Below are 20957 nucleotides of genomic sequence, written 5' to 3' on the forward strand. Positions count from 1 at the left end.
AATGGCTTCAGTGACGTTTTTGAGCCCGCCCAGAATGTCTAATCTACGAATCCCTTTCCGAAAAGTGGAGAACGGACGAGAAATAGTGGGAAAAGAAAACAAAGCCCAGACCATATATTACAGTCGTGGGGAAAAAAACCACGCCTTTAAGCTGGAATCCATCAAAGCAGCTAAAAAGTGAGTGGGGGGTGGGGGGTGGGAATGAAAAGCACATTTTGCAAAACTGGGCCAATAACTTCTATATAGAATTCCTGACTTTTTCACTTTCGAAGTCGGACATTTAAAAACATTGACTGTACACTTTTTGTCCCTCGTGGGAGAATGCGAAAGATGTTTGCATCTTTGACTAATTAATGTTTATTGGAAGATCTTAGGAAGATTGCAGTATCTGAAGATCGCTGCAGTTCATGTTTACTGCAGAACAGCCTCCACCGCTAAATGGGTTTTGCTTCGTAGCCGGAATTATTATATAAGTAAGGAAAATGAAATCTCCGAGAGATTTCTTGGTCACTTCTCAAGTTATATTCATGCAGTGTGTTTTGGCAACGATATAGAAGTTATTTGCTATCACTCTTTTGCTTTTCGACTTCCCAGTTTTGCTCAGCATTTCTCAATCTGCAATATTTGGATTTCAGCCCCAAGAATTTCTCAGCCAGCAAGCCCAAATAGCTTAAAAGTTACTGAGGTTGAGAAACACGGGGCCTGACTGACGGTTCTGGGATTGCCGAGTGGCCTCCTATCCGATTTCTATTCAAATCCGACTCGGCTGAAACTCCTAAGAGTATCCACGGTTGGCTACCTGCTGACACCGTCATAGCCCATTCAGGAAATGGATTTTCTGGGCTTTTTTTTTTCTTTAAGGTGACTCTGCGACCTGAAAGATTAACATATCGACTATAGCTTAAACTGCCGGAAAAGCTTTCCCATTTAAGTTAGTCTTTTCCCTGGGCTACAACTGTTCCTGTAATTAAAACATCATTTGAGCACATTTTAAGGGTACCAAGGTAGGGAAAAATGCATTTGCAATTGGTTGTTGCTGTCTCTTTAAAGGGAGGAGGGGGAGGAAGGGGGAGAGCAACGTTGATTGGTCAAGATGCCACAAGAGCCTTCTGTCTCTTTTAAGAGCGAGAGACAGCGGAAAAAGTGGGTGGGGTTTCCTTCGTGCCTGCTGTTTCCGGCAATACAGGTTGGTTCTCGGCGTCTTCTATCGTTGTATTGCCCCGAGGAGGTAGCGACGGCGCCGCCTGGTGGTGTGGTTGGGTAGGACTCTTGACTGCGGCCTGTCTTTAGGGAGAGGGATAAAATCCGTGTTGGGCTAGTAACACCCCATTCCACCCCCACCCCAACTCCCAAGAGATTTCAGATGTGAATGTCAACATAATGTGCCTTGTAAAATCTGTTCAAGAAATTGAGGGTGGTTGGATCAAACCCATTTCCCCGACATAAGAGCGATGCATTATTATCTGCTTTTCTTTAAATGACCCTAACTATTTAGAAGCATGTTTCCGTAACTGTCGATCTGCAATTTTATTTCTTCCTGATTGTAATTTTGCAATCATGGGCAAAGGGAGGATGGAGGTTACGTTGGCGTTTAAATGTGGCCAGATGATAAGTTTTCTTTGAGGTTACTGTACTCCGTGGGTAACAGCAGTATATAAGGTGTGCTGGAAAGGAAAGAACCCCAAATACAGATTTCTGTGTAAAAATTTTTTAAAGCATACTGCAGTAAAAACAATTACATTTCACAGTGCTGCTGCAAAATCTCTTAAGCATTACGTTTTCTAGTATGATTTCTAGTACTGATTTTTTTTTACTTGGAAAAGTACATGCTTTTGCTTCATATTTTTCATAGAATGACCAGAATATATAAGCGAAAGTCGAAATCTGTTGAGCTTCAAATACTGTTAAGATGATTTTTTTTTCAACATCTGCTAGAGATATAATTTTTATTAGCCAAATACAACTTTCCCACTTCTTCTCTGACTGAATGCCAGCCAGAGTGTTCTTTTCCTTGCATTAGAGTTGTTTTTTTAAAATTCTCCCATTTTTCATTCTGAAGCTTAAGGAAGTAAACATAGCATTCTCTCCTCCCCCCCCCCCCAAGAGAGTGACAAGTGCAAAGCACTCAATGAGTTTCCAGTATTGGTGGTAGGAAGTTTAACCGTGTGCACACATACCGCTTGCCAAGGCAACACATAATGGGATCTCAAGCAAACAATGGATTATGACTACTCTGTACAGTTTGACTGTCAGGCTTTTTTTTCTTTTTATCCAGCTAAATTGGGATGTATAAAGGTATTTTTCTCAAGTCAAATTGGGTGAATCAATGATATTAATAGAAGATGACATAGAAGAGATAATTTCCTTTATATAGTGCTGCGTAATTGGTTTGGAGTTATTTGCATTTTTCCCTATTCTGGCATTCTTCCCTATGCAGGCATTTCTGCCCACTAGGTTAATGTATCCTCTCAATGCTTGTGGCAAATTTGTATTCTAAATTAAATGAACTGATCTGGAGAATCTGTTGCATGATGTTGAACAGCTGCAAGAGCTCTGGAAATCTGTTTCACCAATGAAGAATAGAATTATGGATTTCAGTTTAAGACAATATTTGTTCTCTTTATATTTTTCAGAATTTTGCTCAATTCCTGTTAATAAACTAAGGATATCACTGCATGAATGGCAGCTGTGGATGACTTCAAGTTCCAAGGTACATTTCAAAAAGGGGTTTCCAAAACCTTTAGATTGTTTTGCGTCATTGCTTTGCATTGAGAATTTAATCTGTCTCATTTATAGTGCATGATGCGGCCACTTATTTTTAACAAGCAGTGTTATCATTGTGGAACTGAATACAATTATCCTTTCCTAATGGGAATTAGCTCAAGGTGTAATTATTTTTAATTCACCAAGGAATTCAAATGACATATCCACTTCATTCTTTGTATCTTCTCCATAAAATATTCTGCTTAAACCTAATGTCAGCGTCTCCTTTGGCATTTAATTGTTCCTTGACCAAAACAGGAGATGCAGTAGATGGGCCTTTGGTTTCATTCAAAGCATATTTATTACAGCTATATACAATAAGATTAACTCAAGTAACTGAGAAGGTGTAATAAGCCAGAAATCTTCCTGATGTTAGGTAAGTATTGTTTGTTGCTACTTGTTACAAATCTCCCTGTTGGGTTTCTGCTTTGTGGTGCTTCTTTTTATATTCAATTTCAGAACACAGTATAATGGAAAACAGCATTTTTAATAAATAACAATTCTGGTGAACTCAGTTCCAGGGCATGGATCCAAAACTTTGTTTAACTGAGTAAACAAATGTCTTGGTAATTTGACAATATATTTACTTTAGAATACGATACAAGAGTTAATACCATATAACTGTGTGCCTTGAGAGGAAACACTAAGAAAAATAAAGTCTTCTGCAGGAAATGTTTGTTTTTCAGAATTTGATGATGCAGCTAACTTGTTGGCAGCCAACCCAGATGCCGTCACTATAAGTATTGATGAACCTACTGAAAAACCAAAGAAAAAACATGGACGCCTGCAAGGATCTGGAAGAGAAGAAGACGATGAACTTCTGGGGACAGATGATTCTGATAAAACTGAGGTTTGATGAAAACATACTGATTCTATCCGACAAACTGCTGTTCTTCCTCATATTGTTAATAAACACTATAAAAAAGCAGTAGAAACTATTAAGGACAACTCTTTGCAGGAAAGAGACACGCTAGAATAGTCTTGGGATGATTCATATAGTGTAAATTTAGATCGCAGCTAGAAACCATCTAATGGGATGAGGGATTTCCCCACTTAATATAGTGTTATTGCCTTGAATCATCCATTAGCATTGTGCAGATATACTGTACACAGATGTTGTTGCCATTGTTACAATCTTGGTTTGCGTTTCTGGTTCAATAAGTCAATATTAAAGGGATCCACTTATGTGTAAACAGATTAGATTAACTTTAGGATATTCTGCATGGCTTTTTTCACTTCTAATATCAAACTGGATAGAAATCTCCACTCCAAGAACTTTAAAAGGGAATTTTGTCCCTGTCAATAGACAAAAATTTAGTGACATTACTTGATTGCCTTTAATATTAAATCTGAACTCCTATACAGACTTTGAAATAGGTTGAGTAAATTCACAGCTATCTAGCCTAGAAATGGAAAGAATATATGTGCACATATGACTGGGAATAAGAAATGGGTAAAAACTGGGTTTGGGTCAAACCATGAATCAAATAATTTCATCATTCTCAGTCATGCATACATATATATTCTTATAGTTCACTAGAGCGTGGTCTAAATGATTGGGCTTTGGCCAGGTTGATGCCAGGTTGTCTCTCTTTCTGACAAGAGACTTTGCAAAACTGCAAGCATGTGTTTTCAGTGAGACGAGTTTGTAGATTTAACATAATGTAAGTAACCCTAACATAAAATATATGGCATAGATTTTCCTGAAAGTTCTGATTTCCAGCACAAATGTCAAATTCAACTTTCTCTGGAGAGCTTCCTGATTCTAACATAAGTGATATGTGTAAATAATATAGTTGAATAAGAAAGAAACCTGTACTTTCTTCTTAAAAATCCTCTCTTCCAGTTGCTTGCTGGGCAGAAGAAAAGTGCTCCTTTCTGGACATTTGAATATTATCAGACATTTTTTGATGTGGATACATACCAGGTTTGTCATCTCCACATATGTGTTTGGTGTACCGTGTGCATAATGTGTTTACTTTAATGAAATAGTTTTCTTTCTTTTTTTCTTCTTGTTTCCATGAGACAATCCTGCATAGCAGATCCTGCTCTGTATTTATTTTGCTACTTCCTTGTCCATATGTGACTTAACAAAAAGGTATACATGACCATTCCTTTTGAAAACCTTCCAAATTTCCATTGCTTCTCTCTGCCAATTTAAATAGTTGGAATAGAACTTTATGGGTATGATCATCATTTTTGCACTCTTTCATGAACATATATTATTGTTTAAGATTTTTCTTATTCGTCATACAGATAGTCCTCAACTTATGACCATAATTGAGCCCAAAATTTCTGTTATTAAGTGAAACATTTGTTAAGTGAGTTTTGCTCCATTTTATGACATTTCTTGCTACAATTGTAAGAGAATCACTGCAGTTAATAAGTTAGTAACCTGGTTGTTAAGTGAATCGGGCTTCCCCATTGAATTTGCCTTGCAGAAGGTCACAAAAGGTGATCACATGACCCTAGGGGATACTGCAACCTTCATAATGTTTTTTTGTCCTTTTTAAAAACCATTTTGAACATTTGGCATTTCTTTTTTTAATGTAGGACTCCAGTCTGCATTGTGTGACCTATTACTTTGCCAGCATGTGAAATTAAGGATTTTGTACAATAGTTTGCATGTTCCAATAAGTCGCCTCTTTTAGCATTGGAATGTAGATTGACCTCTTCCATTCTTTTGGCCACTTCACAGCTTGTAGTTTTTTAGCATGGTTTTCCAGATTTGCTGCCATAGCTTGGTTAGAACCATATTTCTGTGGGTATTCCGTGACTTTCTGTAGCTAATGTCTAACTTCTTCTAGTACTAGATGTTCTTGCGAGAGGGAGATATTTCTTAAGGAATCTTGGATATTGACATTTCTATTATACAGTAATTCAGCATGCTCCTTCCATCTTGTCTGATCTTTGAATCAGTTCTAACTGTCCATTGGTATACCTTACCATGCATGAAGTGTTGATCTAATAAACCGTTATTTACTGCTCGGGGGGAAAGACCTCTATTGTTTTCTCTCATTTATAGCCATCACCACATTGTGCTATTTTTTAAATAGTGTCGTGTGGGTTTTTTTTTCAGAATTCAAAGCGACCAGGCTTACACCTAACATTAAACTACAAGGGCTGAATTCATTAAATGCTCAAAGCAAGCAGTACCAATTTACGAGTTAGCTTATTTGCAAACCAAACCTATGATTAAGGGAACTAACAAGGCTTTTTAAAAAAGATTAGAAGGAAAATGGCTGGATTTAATTATCCAAATCATGTAATTTGTTTGCTTTTGGTTTCTTGATGTATGAATGCAAGCAATATGTTGCACGTTGTTTATTTCTGTCTGAATAAACCATACTTAATTTGCCCAAGATCCTGATTTCCAATGGGGCAATGTATAGATGGTTTTGTTAAATCCAAAATGTGTTCAGTATTTCTTTAATTTAAACAGTTTATTTATCTTTAGCCATATGATCTATGTTGTTTTAATTATTATCAGGTTTTGGACAGAATCAAAGGATCTGTATTTCCAGTGCCAGGGAAAAACTTTGTGAGACTCCATATTCGGAGTAATCCTGATCTTTATGGTATGCGCAAACAATACAATTTTGAATAAGGGATTTTCTCCCGCTTTCATGCTGAATACAAATAAGTCAATCAAACTAAAATGGGAATTTGCTTTTGTCTCAAATTAAGGTCCATTTTGGATATGTGCCACACTAGTCTTTGCTGTTGCAATTAGCGGTAACCTTTCAAAATTCTTCATCCATCTGGGTAAACGTGATTTTCACTATGTGCCAGATTTTCGCAAAGGTTCGTAAAATTATTTCAAAGAGTTTGTATCTGTTCGGTTTTTATCCAGTGAAAGAGTACAGTAGCGGGGATTGCGGTGAAACAGTTTGAGGAAGGTTGCAGCTTTCTTTGTAGCCAGAATGTTGAAAGGCAGTCAGGAACTCTGATTCTCGGGGAAGGCTGAGGAAGGAATCTAGACCATGTTCTGACAGAGAGGAGAAGCACCACTCATTCTAGAGATATCATTCAGGACAGAAAACAAACCTGATGGGCTGAGCTCAAGCAAACCACCCACAGGAGGCTTGGCATTGCAGCCAAACCTTGAAATCAGTGCCTCTCGCTCTAGGTAGCCAAAGGTGTAAGGTGGGCAGGCAGGAAGTACAGCATCTGTACAGCTTTGACTTCAGAAGAAGGCAAGAGAGGATCTCACAAACATTCACACAAAGGGTGAAGAGACCCAATTCCTATGATGGGGTCCAGGAAGAGAAAACGATGCCACGCTCACCAACGTGAGTAATCCCTGGTAAAAGAGATGCATTTGCTTGGCTGCTTCTGTTAACAGTGCCAGGTTGTATTCTCAACCAGACTGGAGCAGGTGGTTCCTGGATCTATCCCAGGCATGTGTCATCGTCCACCTTGTAAACCACAGCAGTAACCAGAATGGATGGGTTCAGTACTTGTAAGAAAAGCAACAAGGTGATAAGTCACCCCTCACATAAACTAAGAAACAAATAACTTGTCAAATTAGATATTTAGCCCAGAGTTACATTGCCATAGACTCTCAACTCTAACTGCTCAATTCTTTAATTAGCAGCTCTGTCCTGAATTGCTCACTTGTCCAAGGGGCTTCCATTTTAAAAGATGTGTAGCTTGGCACATTGACATGCAAGGAGAGAAAGATAAATGAGTAAGATACACGCACATCTTAAGGTCCCCAAAACAGCTTTCTATTCCTAATGGGCACATGAAGAGGCTCGCTCAGAATCCACACATTCCTTGGCAAATCAGTATATTATTTATTACTTAACACATGCCCTACTTTCAACTCTGGCAAGTAGTCAAAGCAGCAAATAGAATTGAAAAGCAGAGTTCTAAATATATGAATATTAAAGTGTATGAGCCAGAGGCTTAGGGATGATTTCAGTCACTGATTTCAACACTTGATTGAAAGTGATGGTAGAAATTGTCATCCCCCACCCCAAGTGATGGGAGAAATCGTCACTTTCCAAGGTTTGGTATATAGCGTGAAGGTCCTCATTTAGATTACTGAGTTTTAAAGAAAATCTGGAGGGATATCACTGGTTCTTGCATAGTTTACTCTGCAGTTCATGAAGCTGAATATATTATGATGCAAATGCCTGTTAATCTTGAAGTGAATCGTAATCCTAAAATAAATCTCTTTATAGTCTCCATAGCTGCAACAGCCATCTATGCTTACGCCTGGCTAATTCCTCTTGCTCTCTGGGGATTCCTTATGTGGAGAAACAACAAAGTTGTGAACATTGTCTCCTACTCGTTTCTTGAGATTGTGTGTGTTTATGGCTATTCACTCTTCATTTATATACCAACAGCGGTAAGTATTGTACTGTTAAGTATTTTAGGAAGAACAGGTGACAATATGTGGAACAGCTAAATAGATCAGTATCAGTTTTTGATATTCCACGTGCAAAGTTTAACTGACAGATCTGTATTATATGATTTAGGGGATAATTTAATTGTTTAGTCTATTATTCCTTGATTTATTAATGGCAGCTGAGAACCCTAGGGATTGTAGTTCCTACCTACCTACTGTGGAGGGCGTCAAGTTGGAGAAAGGTGTCAAAATGTCTGGAAGGTGACAGCCGTTCTTCTCACAAATGTGTGTTGATAGAGAGGCTACAACTGTTTGACTGGACAGAGATATAGGGTTCCCATGTGTGATTCCACAGGGTTCCTTGTCATGTGATGAGGTGCTGATAGGATGAGACAAATGTGCTACTCCTGACTGGCAGGTTTCTCCATCACAGCTGATGCTGATGATGTACCTGGATGATTTTTAGATAGATAGCGGATTAAAATGTTTTACTTTGCAGACAGTAAAGGACTTTATTTCTTGCCTTTTCTCTTTGTAGATTTTATGGATCATTCCACAGAAAATTCTCCGATGGGTTTTGATGGCATTTGCTCTGTGCCTTTCAGGATCTGTCCTAGTGATGACATTTTGGCCTGCTGTTAGAGATGACAACCGGAGAATCGCATTGGCTACAGTTGTGACAGTTGTCCTTCTTCATGCCTTACTAGCTGTTGGTTGTTTGGTATGACAATCCTCAACTTGTCAAGAATTACCTTCAGTTAATCAATTTTTATTTTTCGATATTGCTTTTATTTAGATTTGATTAGCCGTTGTAGAATTAGACAATGATATGTCTAATTAACCCATTCAAAATAGTTGGAAACTTATAGTATATATTGTATATACATGTGTATCCATATGTATTTAAGTGTACCATACTACTTAAATATCTCTAGAAGCTTGTTGGAGGGAACCCCAGGAGGCTTGTTAGAGAGAGAATTAACAGAGTTTTCAATTACTAAGTAACTTTTGGCTTATTTCCTTTGTCATCCTTACTATAGGTTGTCCTTGACTTAATGACCACAATCGATCCCAAAATTTTTGCTGTTAAGTGAGACATTTGTTAAGTGAATTTTGCCCCATTTTATGATCTTTCTTGCCACAGTTGTTAAATGAATCAATTGATAAGTTGGTAACACGGTTGTTAAGTGAATCTGGCTTTCCCATTGATTTTGCTTGTCAAAAGGGTTGCAAAAGGTGATCGCATGACTTTGGTAAACAGCTATGGTCATAAGTATGAACCAGTAGCCAAGCACCTGAATTTGGATCACGTGATCATGGAGATACTACAAAGGTTGTAAGTGTGAAAAATGGTGATAAGTCACTTTTTCAGTTCCGTTGTAACTTTTAATGGTCACTAAATGAACCGTTGTACGTTGAGGACTTCCTGTACTATACTTTTCAGATGGGATCACCTATAAATAGTGTTTTGGTATTGGTTTCCCATATCTGACCCTCTGAATCTTCTATCTTGGTCATCTTTGAGTATTTTGTTCTTTCTATGTTGACTGTTCCCTGCCCAAGTACATTACAAGTAATCCTTGATTTACAACTGTAACTGAATATGGAATTACACTCGTAAGTCATGCCAGTCATGAAGCAGTTCATCCCATGGCTGTACCCGATTTCATAATCTTTTTTGTGGTAGTCATTAAATGAATGCTGTGGTTGCTAAGCAAACCCATTGTCCACAATGGGCATTTTTGCTAACAACTAGAAGGACATGGGAAAGTTGTAAATCGTGATCACTTATCTGTGGGACACCTCCATAAATGCGGACCTGTTGCCGAATACCCAAAACATGATCATGTGATGATGGGGTGATGCCCAACTATCGCAACTTTCAAATCCGGATTGCAAATACCTTTGGGGTGGGGTGTTGTCGTAGCTTTGAGTGATCGCTAAGCAAACGGTCATACATTGAGGACTCCCTATACAAATATATGGGATTATGATATTCGTGATGTTCTGATATCTCCCTCTTGCTCCCCATTAACGTAGGCATATTTTTTTGATGCCCCTGAACTGGAAGTCATTTCATTGACTACAGCGCTTCCACCTAATGGAACAATAGAAGTAACAAAGGCTCAGTAAATAAGGTAAGATGTTACCTTCGTAGAAAAACTTTTCCGTGTTACAGGACCCACTGCAAGTGGTATCAATTTAAGCAGTGATGCAGGCAGTTAAAATGTGCTTCTGTTCTTAGGTGGTTATTTCAAGCACATTTTTCCTGGCTGTTGCAGAAGGTTTTTGTTGCAAAACAGCTCAGGAGCATCTTGCACAAAGCAATGATTGGGGGAGGTGGTGACATGCCAACAGAATCATGTTAGGCACTTTTAAATTTTTGACATACCGAGCCCAAAAGGTTCACCATCACTATTCTGTTACTCTAGCAAGCCATCTCTGCAATTTGTTGTAGAGAAAGAAGGAGGTTCCACAGTATACTGAATATTCCCATGTCTGCTTGAAGCCTGAACTTCCAACTCAAATTAAAAACTGGCCCAGTAAATAACATTTTAATCATAAAATTCCAGTCTGTCTTCCATCTGTTTCAATCTCTGTATGACCCTGCTGGAACTGATCATCAAATATTTGATGACAAGGTTCTACCTTGCAGACAATATCAAACTTTTTTTTCTTCTGAGCCAAGAGCGTATGTGCTTGATCAGTCTGGAGGCAATAATGTGTTGAGTGATGGCCAAGCAATTTAAATCTGACAAGATGGAGGTCCTGCTAAGTGGGGGGGTTTCTCATGATCTGAAAGAGGATAGGAAGCTTCTTCTGAAGGAGGTGTACATGCTACAGGAGGGGTGTCAAACTCAAGGCCCGCAGGCCAGATCCAGCCCGTGGGATGCTTGGATCTGTCCTGCGGGGCTGCCCAGGAAACAGCAAAGAACTTGCCTGCACTGCCTCTGCCAGCAAAAATGGAGCTCAGGAGGCTGCGACGGCCTCCTGCAACCCTCCGCGCACAGCCCTCCCAAGCACCATTTTTTCTGACAGAGCACTCGGGCCATTACAGGCGCCCCCGACATGAGTGATGTTGATCTGGCCACGCCCACCTTGGCCACGTCCACCTAGCCCCTAAGGTCAAACACAACCCGGATGCGCCCCTCAATGAAATTGAGTTTGACACCCTTGTGCTAAAGGATTCATCCTTGACTCAGTTTTATCAATGGAGGCCTGGCACTATGGAGTCTGCCCAGCATTGGCCAAACACACTGATTAGGGTTGAACCTAGATTTAGGGTGCCTATCCTTATTTATTGATCCTCTTGCAATCTTTCATTTGGACCAATGCAGTGCATTTTATATGGAGGAAGTAGTTGATAACAATCCAGAAATACTTTTGTTACATAACATATCTAATAGCAATAATAGAGTTGAAAGAACTGTAGTAGTTGCCAACTTGATTCTGAGCCAAATCCATAGGGCTATTAAGATTGATCTCAAGTCTATTAGTCACTTGATGTTGCTTATTTGAAGTACTGTCTTAGCCTTCTTGGGTTTTTTGATTTAGGAATTGGGAAAACATCCCTGTTTGTTCCACTGTTGGGCAAAATATTGACTGGTCTCTGATTATGAACTACTTTCCTACAAATCTGTATGTGGCACCAGTTCTTAAAAGGTTTTGGTGGTGATCTAAGATAATGGCTAATAGTATAATCCATGTGGGTGAATTCTATGGCTTTTTAATATCTGTTCATTATAACTAACTTTAGAATTTCTGTTTATCACCTAGGAGATTCCTATGAAGTTCTGAATCAGCTGAATTGGTCTGCTTGAGAGTGATTTTGTTGCTGCACAAAAAGAAGCAACCCAAAATGAAACCTGGACCACGAGGAAACTTTGAGTGGGATTTTGGGTCTCTAGATACCATTTGAATGGACACACTGTCTATAAAAATGTATATAGTGTGCTTTTCTGCAAAATGCCACAGAAAGAAATAGAGAGTTATTTCAAAACTTTCCAAATTAAAATAATTACTGTTGAACATTTGTTGTCTTTAAGAACCATGTTTTTTTTAAAATATTACATCAGCGGTACTTAGTCTTTACAGTTTTGTGGGGAATGGCTTCCTTCCTATGCTATAATACTCATTTAGCAATATGACAGAAGAATTCTCCGGTGTGGGGCTACTACAGGTAATCCTCGACTTACAACCAAAATTGAACCCAAAATGTCTGTTGCTAACTGAGACAATTGTTAAGTGAATTTTGCCCCATTTTGCCATTTTTTTGTTGTTAAGTGAATCATTGTACTTATTAAATAACATGGTGGTTAAGTGAATCTAGCTTCCTCATTGACTTTGCTTGTCAGAAGGTCACAAAAGGTAATTGCATGACCCCGGGAGATTGCAAACCGTCATAAGTATGAGCCAGTTGCCAAGCTTCTAACTTTTGATCACATGATCACAGGGGTGCTGCAATGGTTGTAAGTGTGAAAAAATAGTCATAAGTCACTTTTTTCAATGCAGTTACTAAATGAACTGTTGTAAGTCATGGACTATCTATATGTGAAATTATCTCACACTGAAATTGGGCAGGTTCTCACTTTGTCAACAATGACCTTTTTGTTCAGGCACTTCTACTATTTCTTCAATTCAGCTACATCAAGCATAGTTGAATTGCCTTGGCTTTCATTTTGTAATGAACTTATTTCACTGTATTTTATTGTTTTTTTGATCATTTTATTGTAAATCTAATGTGTTTTTAATAAAATGGAAAGCTCTATATACATTTTAAAATACTTACATCTATAGTTTTTCCATTTCAAAGTCTACAATTTGGCAGAATTTTTCCCCTCCAGACAGCAACTTCGCTTTATTTAACACGGCCAAAATTACAGACACTTTCCATTAAGTATACTTCTGCATATAGATACAGTAAGAATATATAAAACTTTAGATGGCCATCCTACACTTGAGAGGGTGTAAATCACTTCTATAAGTTTAGGCTTTTCTGCTGCTCCACGGTGCAGTACCTTCCAATCTCACCATGCTGGCTAGGGGTAAATAGCTAGAAGGAAGATCAATAAACTTTCTGAAATGCATTTTGCATTTGGTAAAACCAAAGAGTACAAGTAAATAACCTTCAAAGATTTTTATAGATCATTGGTTTAAAACAGTTGTGCAACTACAGCATATATTGGCTTTTTTGCCTGGAACTGATATTCCTTGCCTGCCAAATAGATTAGGCAGAAGTAAAGTAAAGGGTTCCCTGTCCATCGGATCCAACTTGAAGGCATGGTGCTCATCTCCATTTCCTGGCCGAAGGAGTCAGTGTCCTCCAAAGACAATTTCCGTGGACATGTGGCCAGCATGGCTACATGCCAAAGGTGCACAGAACTCAGAAGTAACCTTGTTGAATTTAGAAGAATTACCTGTACAGATTTTTATATTGGTTTTCTGCCTCACCTTTTAACCAAAGACTTATCTTTCTTCCCAGTCCTTATCTGAATGCCATTATCTGGATTTAAAACAGTAATAAAACCAGTGCAATAAAAACAGGTTTTTCTGTCCTTGAACTATAGTTGTCTCAGCCATTTTTGTAATTTGGTTACATCATAGGTAAGAAATGTGAAGACTCTGCTTTGTGAACTTTGGATGAAAAACTTATTTTAAATTCTTGAACATCATATATATGTAACAAATACAGGAAGAGCAGAAAATTCCCCCTTTCTTCTCATAGAAAATCCACAGTGGGGACCTGATATTCTTATCACTGGAAACCCAGAAGTGATATTTGGTTTGGTTACTATCAGTATTTTGTGAGATATGGTGTAGATTAGAAGAATTGTATACTGTAGAGAGATATGCACTTCTCAAGGCACTTCCAGCAAGGTACAAAGTTCACAGATTTATTTAAGAAAATTTATTGTCAAATTTAAGAATATGGTACGTAATCTTAGAAAATTTGGTAGGTTGTTCAGTCTTATCTCTTGGTGGTTTATTGTCAGCATTCTTTCCGTTATTCCGAAGTTTTTGCACCATCTTTTACAGCACTGCTTTTCAAATTTGACAACTTCAAGATGTGCGGGTTCCAATTTTCAGAATTTCCCAGAGTGGCTACTAGCTTGTCTGGTTTCAAAAAAAATTGTATGGCTGGGGAATTCTGGGAATTGAAGTCCACACATCTTAAAGTTGCCCAGTTTGAAAAACACTATCTCACAGTACTGATGGAACACCAGTATGTATAAATAAAGGAGGGCATTTTTACACTTGTAAAAAAGCAATATCTGAATATGCAGGCCACACCCTGCATATTTCAGAAAACAGTTGTCCCTCAAAAACAAAAAGAGTAGACCATTCATTGCTAAAACAAACTCTGGGAATTCAAACTTGATCAAAATAGAGGGCTTTGAGCATGTGTCTTTTCAGCAGGCTGTTCAAGAAACTGGCACTGAATACAAGATGCAGCTGTTCCATATGGAAATAGAGAGCTACTTGTGAGAAAATGTCCTTACAAGAGTTTTTGAGTATAGGGAGTGATCAAAATATTTCTTGATGAAAATGAGAAGGCTGGTAAAGACATTCTGTGTGACTTTAAGTAGCATACTGTACGTTAGCTACCTCAGTTGTATGAATAGCCTTAACCTTTCAACCTTTTAGTGTCAAAACATCCTAATTTTTGGCATGAAGCATATGATTTCAGCTTTTCTTCACAAGTCTGAATTTTGGTGCAAATGGGTTGACCAACAAAAAAATACCTCCTCCTCCATTATTGATTATTTTCTCCAATTTTCAGTGGAAGAAATTTATTTATTTATTTTATTTAGTGTTACTAAGATCATTCCAAACACGCTTCCATGATGTGATTAATGAACACTGTTCAAGAACTGGACATAGTCAAATAATCAAGAATTCATTTGCTGCTGTTGCTCAGCATCTTTCAAAATCTAAGTATCTGAGTGTAATATGCTATGAAAGTGGTCTTTGCAAGAAGAGCTTCCCATATTATCAACATAGATGCCATACTTGCTGCCACTCCTGATGACTAAAGAAAAGTAAGTTTGGGTTTACAATTCTGGTGAAAGCGTGAAGTTAAAAAAAAAGCATGCAGAATCTGAACTGTGCCTTGAACTAATATCCTCTTACCTTGGTTATTATTTTTGTAATAATATTTCACACCAGTTGAATAATGTAAGAGTAGAAATAGCATCATCACGTTTTGGCCTTTAGTCTTCTAATCATCTTTGTTGCTCTTCCCTGAAATCTTTCTAGAGTCTCCATATCTTTTTGTGTCGCAGTGACCAAAGTTGGATGCAGTATTCCAGGTGTGGTCTTGGGAGTCTCTTCCAACTTAGTCTATTGTAAAAGAGTCTTATAATGATAAAATAGAAAGTCCTAAATATCCCACATTTGAACCTTGAACCACTCCTTTATTGGGGATGTCTTGCTAACTGCCTATGCTTTCCACCTCTTGTCTATTCCATTTGCACAACAGCATGTGAAATTGATTGTCAATCAGTGTTGCTACCTAAGTGGACCGTTTGATTTCACAGAAGTGTGATTGATTTGGAGTTACATTGTGTTGTTTAAGTGCTCCCTTTATTTTTTTTGAGCAGTGTGTTATGGTTAAACCCTCTGAGGAGTAGGGTCATTGATTTTGCATGGAAGAAATCTAGTATTATATCCAGGAAAGATTTCTCTGGATTTCAATTCCTAAATAGATTATATAATCCTTGTTTTTGAACATGTTGAACCTTACAACATTATTTATTTTAAACAACATTCAGTTAAAGGCTTTGGATTTTTTTCAAGGTAGAGAACTGATAACTGTTATGTTGGTCATTTGAGGCAGCTAACCACCCTAACAATTATTAACTTTAGCTCAGGCTCTCCTTCTTTCCCCCTTTCACTTTGCTCCACATTGAATTCTACTTTGCAGAATGTGGCAGCCTCTCCTTCTGCCAAGATGTTCAGAATGAAGAGATTTATACAGAGGTTCTGGATTCTTCTGCATGTGTGCCTATCTACTATCATTGGTAAAATCTGCATGTTCTTCTTCCCAGGTACTGTGAAGAGCTATCTCCTGAAGCACAGAGAAAAGAGCGGCATGGGAGACAACAACCCAACATTCATCTATGAAAATTGGGGTCCAACTTTCTTCAGCTTCTCCTACTTACTCTTTGTCTTGAAAGTCAAATGGAAAAGGCTGGAAGATGAAGCCTTTCAGGGCTCTTCTGCTCCTAATACCCCCGTAGCAGATCTCAATGGGAAAATGCATCGCATTCTGGATTTCATGCAAGGTAAGTAAACACCAGGATAATGCTTTTGAGAAATATGGCATTTGCTAATAACACAAGTGAAATAGAATTGCATTTTAAAATCAGGATACTAACTCTGTTCTATTTATTAAACAGACAATTCATTTTTTTTTTCAAGTAGTTGGAATTGACATAAAACATGTTAAAATAATTGCGGGGAAATGTTAAGGTGGCATTAGAATTGTTGAGCTAAGTAGTTTAATTCTGACATATTAGCAAGAAATAATTTAACTTTATATATGTATGATTGACACAGGCAAAATGACTTTTATAAGTAACATATGCTACTGTACCTAAAATTACATACGGCATACTAATATACAAGATTATGCATATGCATGTATTACTGGGTCCAAGGATACACACATTCAAATACACGCGTGCAATCTATGCTTCAGATTTTTTCCTCTTAAAAACTATAACAAATGCCTTCACAGAAAAGAAACAGAGCATGATAAATCTTGAACTAATCCAGATACATATTGCCAGCACAAGCACAAACTGCACTTTGCCTCTCTCTTAACATATTCATAAGTTATCGGCTTTTACTTCATAGTAACTAATTAACTGCACTGCTTTGGAAATTAAGATAAAGCTCAACTTTTATACAACTTATTCTGAATATTTGAATAGTTGCCATAGGTAATTGAATATTTTGGAGAAACAAAAATACATTTGATGGGAAATTGATAAAGGGTGATGTGAAGAACAGAGATAATTTTATAATTTTATGTTTTTGCTTAATTGTAATGTGAATCAAGCTACTAAAGTTTCTTCAAAAAATCCTGGCTTAGTTTTATTGTGAACAAACTCATGGTTGTCATCAGTTAGATCAAGAAAGATTGTATAGATACTCGAATAAAAATCAGAACACTATAATATAAAATTCTATTGCAAGTACAAACATAAGTTAAAAAACAAAAATAGCTAACCATATCATAAAGTTTCTTCAAACAATGTTGAAAATATCATTTTAATTAGAGGATTTTTATTGGTCATGCCAATAAGGTTCTAAATCTTTGCTCTGCTTGTGATTATTGTTGGGTTTAGAAAAAATGGAAAAGGGACATTTTAAAATGAAATACATGCTTCTGAATACATGCAACATTCCTGCTGAATCCATGCAACATTTTTATACAATGTGCAGATGCTGATTATGAAAAACAAAATGTTGTTCTTTATCCCATAATGCTTATTGAGAATTAGAATTGTACCCTCATAAAATATTCTTGGCAAAATAATTAATGTGACATTAGCAGGGTCTTAATAAAGGTTTCATGTGCTGAAATGAATACACGAAGACTTCTATTACCACCGGTTCGGTGAGTGTAGCTTGGTGAGCATGGTTTGCCTAACGCCGGCGTGCAGCTTTCCCCACACCAGCTGAGACCTGCAGTGGCAATCAGCTGAGAGCATAAAGAAAAGCGTAGGGACGGATGGGAAGGCCGATCCTGCGCTTTTCTCTTCTTTTTCCTCTCAGCTGATTGGAGGATTTTTTTCCTCCTCTTAGCTGATCGTGGGCTTTTGTTACTACCGATTTGGCCCAACCAATCCTAACCGGTAACATACCACCACTGTTCTAGACCAATTTTTCTCAACCTCAGCACCTTTAAGATGTGTGGATTTTAAGTCCCAGAATTCCCCAGCTAGATTGGGAACTTGTTCTAAATGGCACCAATAAAAGTCTATTAAAGCATATTGCCCTTTCAAATCTCTCAAATGTTATATTAAGCAGCCATGTTAGGTGTCTCATATACACAAGAATGTGACCAAATTCTTAACATTACTGTACATGTAGCATTTTAATTATAAATAATCCTGAATAAATATTAGAACTATAACAATTCTTATTCTCATCTTTACCCTTCAAGACTGATCTGTGTTTTCTTGCAGGTAACAGGCCTTTGGTCCTAACATTTGGAAGTTGTACCTGACCTTCATTCATAATTAGATTCGGCGAGTTTAATAAACTTGTTGAAGATTTCAGATCTGCAGCAGACTTTCTTGTAATCTACATTGAAGAAGCTCATGCCTCAGGTAAGGCAAACGTGCTGCAAATCTAGTCACTAGACCGTAAAGGATTGTATTCTAGGTTACCAACCTGGATGCATTTCTTCTTAAATATAAATTATAGAGCTTAATGGAGCAGATTTAACATTACATGACAGAAGAAACTAATTTAACTTGGAAACAATTATAGTATATCTAATGCTGTATGTATAATCTCCAAAAATATCAATATTTGATTGTCTAAGTCAAATGTAATTTAATAAAGATTGCTGCTGAAACCCAACAGCTAAGAGGCTGCACCCTCACTGCTTTCTTTGACATTTTATCTGCATGAATAGAAGCAAAAATTTAATAAAATTAATAGTATCAAAGCCATACTTTCACTGTGTATTTATCAGCCAGCAGACTCTGGAAGATGATAAGACAATTGTAGAGTTATTTAGGCATAATAATAGCCCATAAGACTGGTTTCATCATGGTTTTGTACTTTTGGAAGAAAAACAGGAATACAAGCGGAATTGTTACAGTACAAAAACCAAGAAACTCTGGGCTCTTACATAGCTTCTATTTAGCTTCTATTACTAAATGTAAGGATGAATATATCCAGTATCCAGTATCAATAGTCTAATTTGTTTTAGAATTATTCTTTGTTTTAGATGGATTTAGATGAAGTATTCTTTATTTTAGATGGATGGGCCTTTAAGAACAATATTGTTATTAAAAGTCACCAAACCCTCCAAGATCGTATAACAGCTGCACAGATGCTCCTAAAACAGCAACCCTTATGTCCAGTGGTTGTAGACACAATGGAAAACCTGAGCACTGACAAATATGCAGCTCTGCCAGAGAGACTGTATGTGCTTCAAAAGGGAAAAGTTGTGTATAAGGTAAAAAAGAAAAGTTATTACATATTTATGTAAAGTGCAAGTTTGCAAAGCTAAACATGTATTTGAAACTTTGTGGGAGAATCAAGTTAGCTTCGGGGAGACTGCTACCAAGAGTTTTTTTTTCTAAAACAGGTAAACTGTTTTAAATATGTATTATTATTATTATTACTATTATTCATATTTTCATGTAACATCTTATGTTTTGCTGATAATTTGCCATAACTGAAAGAAAATAGTGGCATCTAATTCAATGTGAAAATGTAATCTTGTCTATCCAATTCTGAAATATCCTATTATTACTGCCACATGCTCATATTCTTACACCATATGCTTTCATGAAAAACTTAATCTTTTAATCTATTTATTTTATAATTATTAATCTCTTTATATTACTTTATATCCCTTGACTACACTTTATATTACTGTCCTTAGAAATTATCACTGGATTTTTTTTTCCTTTTACAGGGTAAACCAGGACCTTGGAATTATTGCCCGCAAGAAGTACGTGAATTTTTGGAACAACTTTACATGTAAAAGAACACCTCAACGCAACCTGTTTCTGAGCAGCACTTACACTCCATTGCCTGATTACATTTTTAAAACATATTTTTATTTACAAAGGGCTGTATTTATTTGAAAAGATAATGGTGAAAACCTTACATCATTATTCAGCAGTCATGAACTCTCAATTAAAAAATAACATAAGATCTATTTATTCTATTTACCCCGGATTATCTGCCAATGCTAATCTTCATTCTTGTAATTGCCAGTGGTAGATACACAAACTGTTTTACAAATTTGAAATATATCTTTGTGGTGAATTTTTTAATGAAGCAAGCCATTCAACTGATAACATGATGGGTTGCTTTATATATAACAGCCCCTAGATCAGGGGTGTCAAATTCACATCGTTACATCATCATCATGTGACATAATGTGACATTTTCCCCTTCGCTAAACTGAGGGTAGGTGTGGCCAGCGTGTGACACGTCTGGCCTGTGGGCCACGAGTTTGACACCCCAGCCTAAGATAGTCAAACAGAGCACTGCAACAGTGTAATTTCTCAATTATATTTCTTCTATAAGAGCTGTATTTGGAATTGTTAGTCTGTGGATCTGAACAGAAGCAGTCTTTGTATAGAATCAAATTTCTGGAGAACATTGGTGCAGAACCAAGTGACATTTGGAACAGACAAACATGCATGATTGTTCTCATGGAACTCCTAGCATGTGCAGATGCATTGGATCCTTTGAATTCAAACCACTTAAGGACAGAAGCACAATCACATCGAGTTTTAAATGTGTCCGCAAAGAAGAACTTTCTGAATGGAATAGCTATAATAATTTTCTTACTTTTGTTTCTATTAATATTTGTTTATGATAGTCATAGTTTAAAACATAGAGAACTATGACCTGATATGGAAAATATTTATAGAAACAAGATGCAATATTAAACTTGGTCCAAAAATCTTTGTCCAGCTTGAACTTATTTTCTTTAAATATTGTATCATCTTATAATATAGATAAAATGGTGGAGTGGAACCTGGTGGTCTAAAAGGAAAGATTGCTTCAGACTAAATTAACTCTATTTTTTATAAATTCAGATGCACTGAATATATTGGACAACATAACAGAGGGT

At 37.1% G+C, this 20957-nt stretch overlaps 2 protein-coding genes across 6 annotated transcripts; both read left to right on the forward strand.

The window, feature by feature from the left end:
* The first annotated feature begins 21 nt into the window (after positions 1–21).
* YIPF1 (Yip1 domain family member 1) lies at positions 22–12444 on the forward strand. 5 transcript variants are annotated; one of them, XM_087929943.1, is made up of 10 exons: positions 22–1004; positions 2634–2710; positions 3450–3613; positions 4610–4690; positions 6254–6341; positions 6451–6567; positions 7953–8119; positions 8658–8840; positions 10160–10257; positions 11897–12444. In XM_087929943.1, exons 2-9 carry the CDS (start codon positions 2680–2682, stop codon positions 10250–10252), a joined length of 924 nt encoding a protein of 307 aa, XP_087786069.1. In that variant the 5' UTR covers positions 22–1004; positions 2634–2679; the 3' UTR covers positions 10253–10257; positions 11897–12444. The 5 variants fall into 5 exon arrangements, with proteins under 5 accessions (XP_087786069.1, XP_087786068.1, XP_026562910.1 ...); XM_087929942.1 differs by having other exon boundaries at positions 22–177; XM_026707125.2 differs by lacking the exon at positions 22–1004 and adding an exon at positions 1089–1186.
* Positions 12445–15998: 3554 nt separating this feature from the next.
* DIO1 (iodothyronine deiodinase 1) lies at positions 15999–20788 on the forward strand. Its single transcript, XM_026707130.2, has 4 exons — positions 15999–16404; positions 18316–18459; positions 19120–19319; positions 19785–20788. The coding sequence occupies exons 1-4, from the start codon at positions 16071–16073 to the stop codon at positions 19851–19853; spliced, it is 747 nt and encodes a 248-aa protein (XP_026562915.1). The 5' UTR covers positions 15999–16070; the 3' UTR covers positions 19854–20788.
* Positions 20789–20957: the final 169 nt, after the last annotated feature.

Source organism: Pseudonaja textilis, chromosome 3 (assembly GCF_049901715.1).
Source record: "Pseudonaja textilis isolate UNSWEBS1 chromosome 3, rPseTex1.2, whole genome shotgun sequence".
In the NCBI taxonomy this organism is placed as follows: domain Eukaryota; kingdom Metazoa; phylum Chordata; class Lepidosauria; order Squamata; family Elapidae; genus Pseudonaja; species Pseudonaja textilis.

Coding starts and splice junctions, on each gene's coding strand:
- YIPF1 (XM_087929943.1), top strand. CDS start 2,680: ATGGCAGCTGTGGATGACTTCAAGTTCCAAG. Junction 4,691..6,253: donor TTGATGTGGATACATACCAG/GTTTGTCATCTC, acceptor AATTATTATCAG/GTTTTGGACAGAATCAAAGG. Junction 6,342..6,450: donor GAGTAATCCTGATCTTTATG/GTATGCGCAAAC, acceptor TCTCAAATTAAG/GTCCATTTTGGATATGTGCC.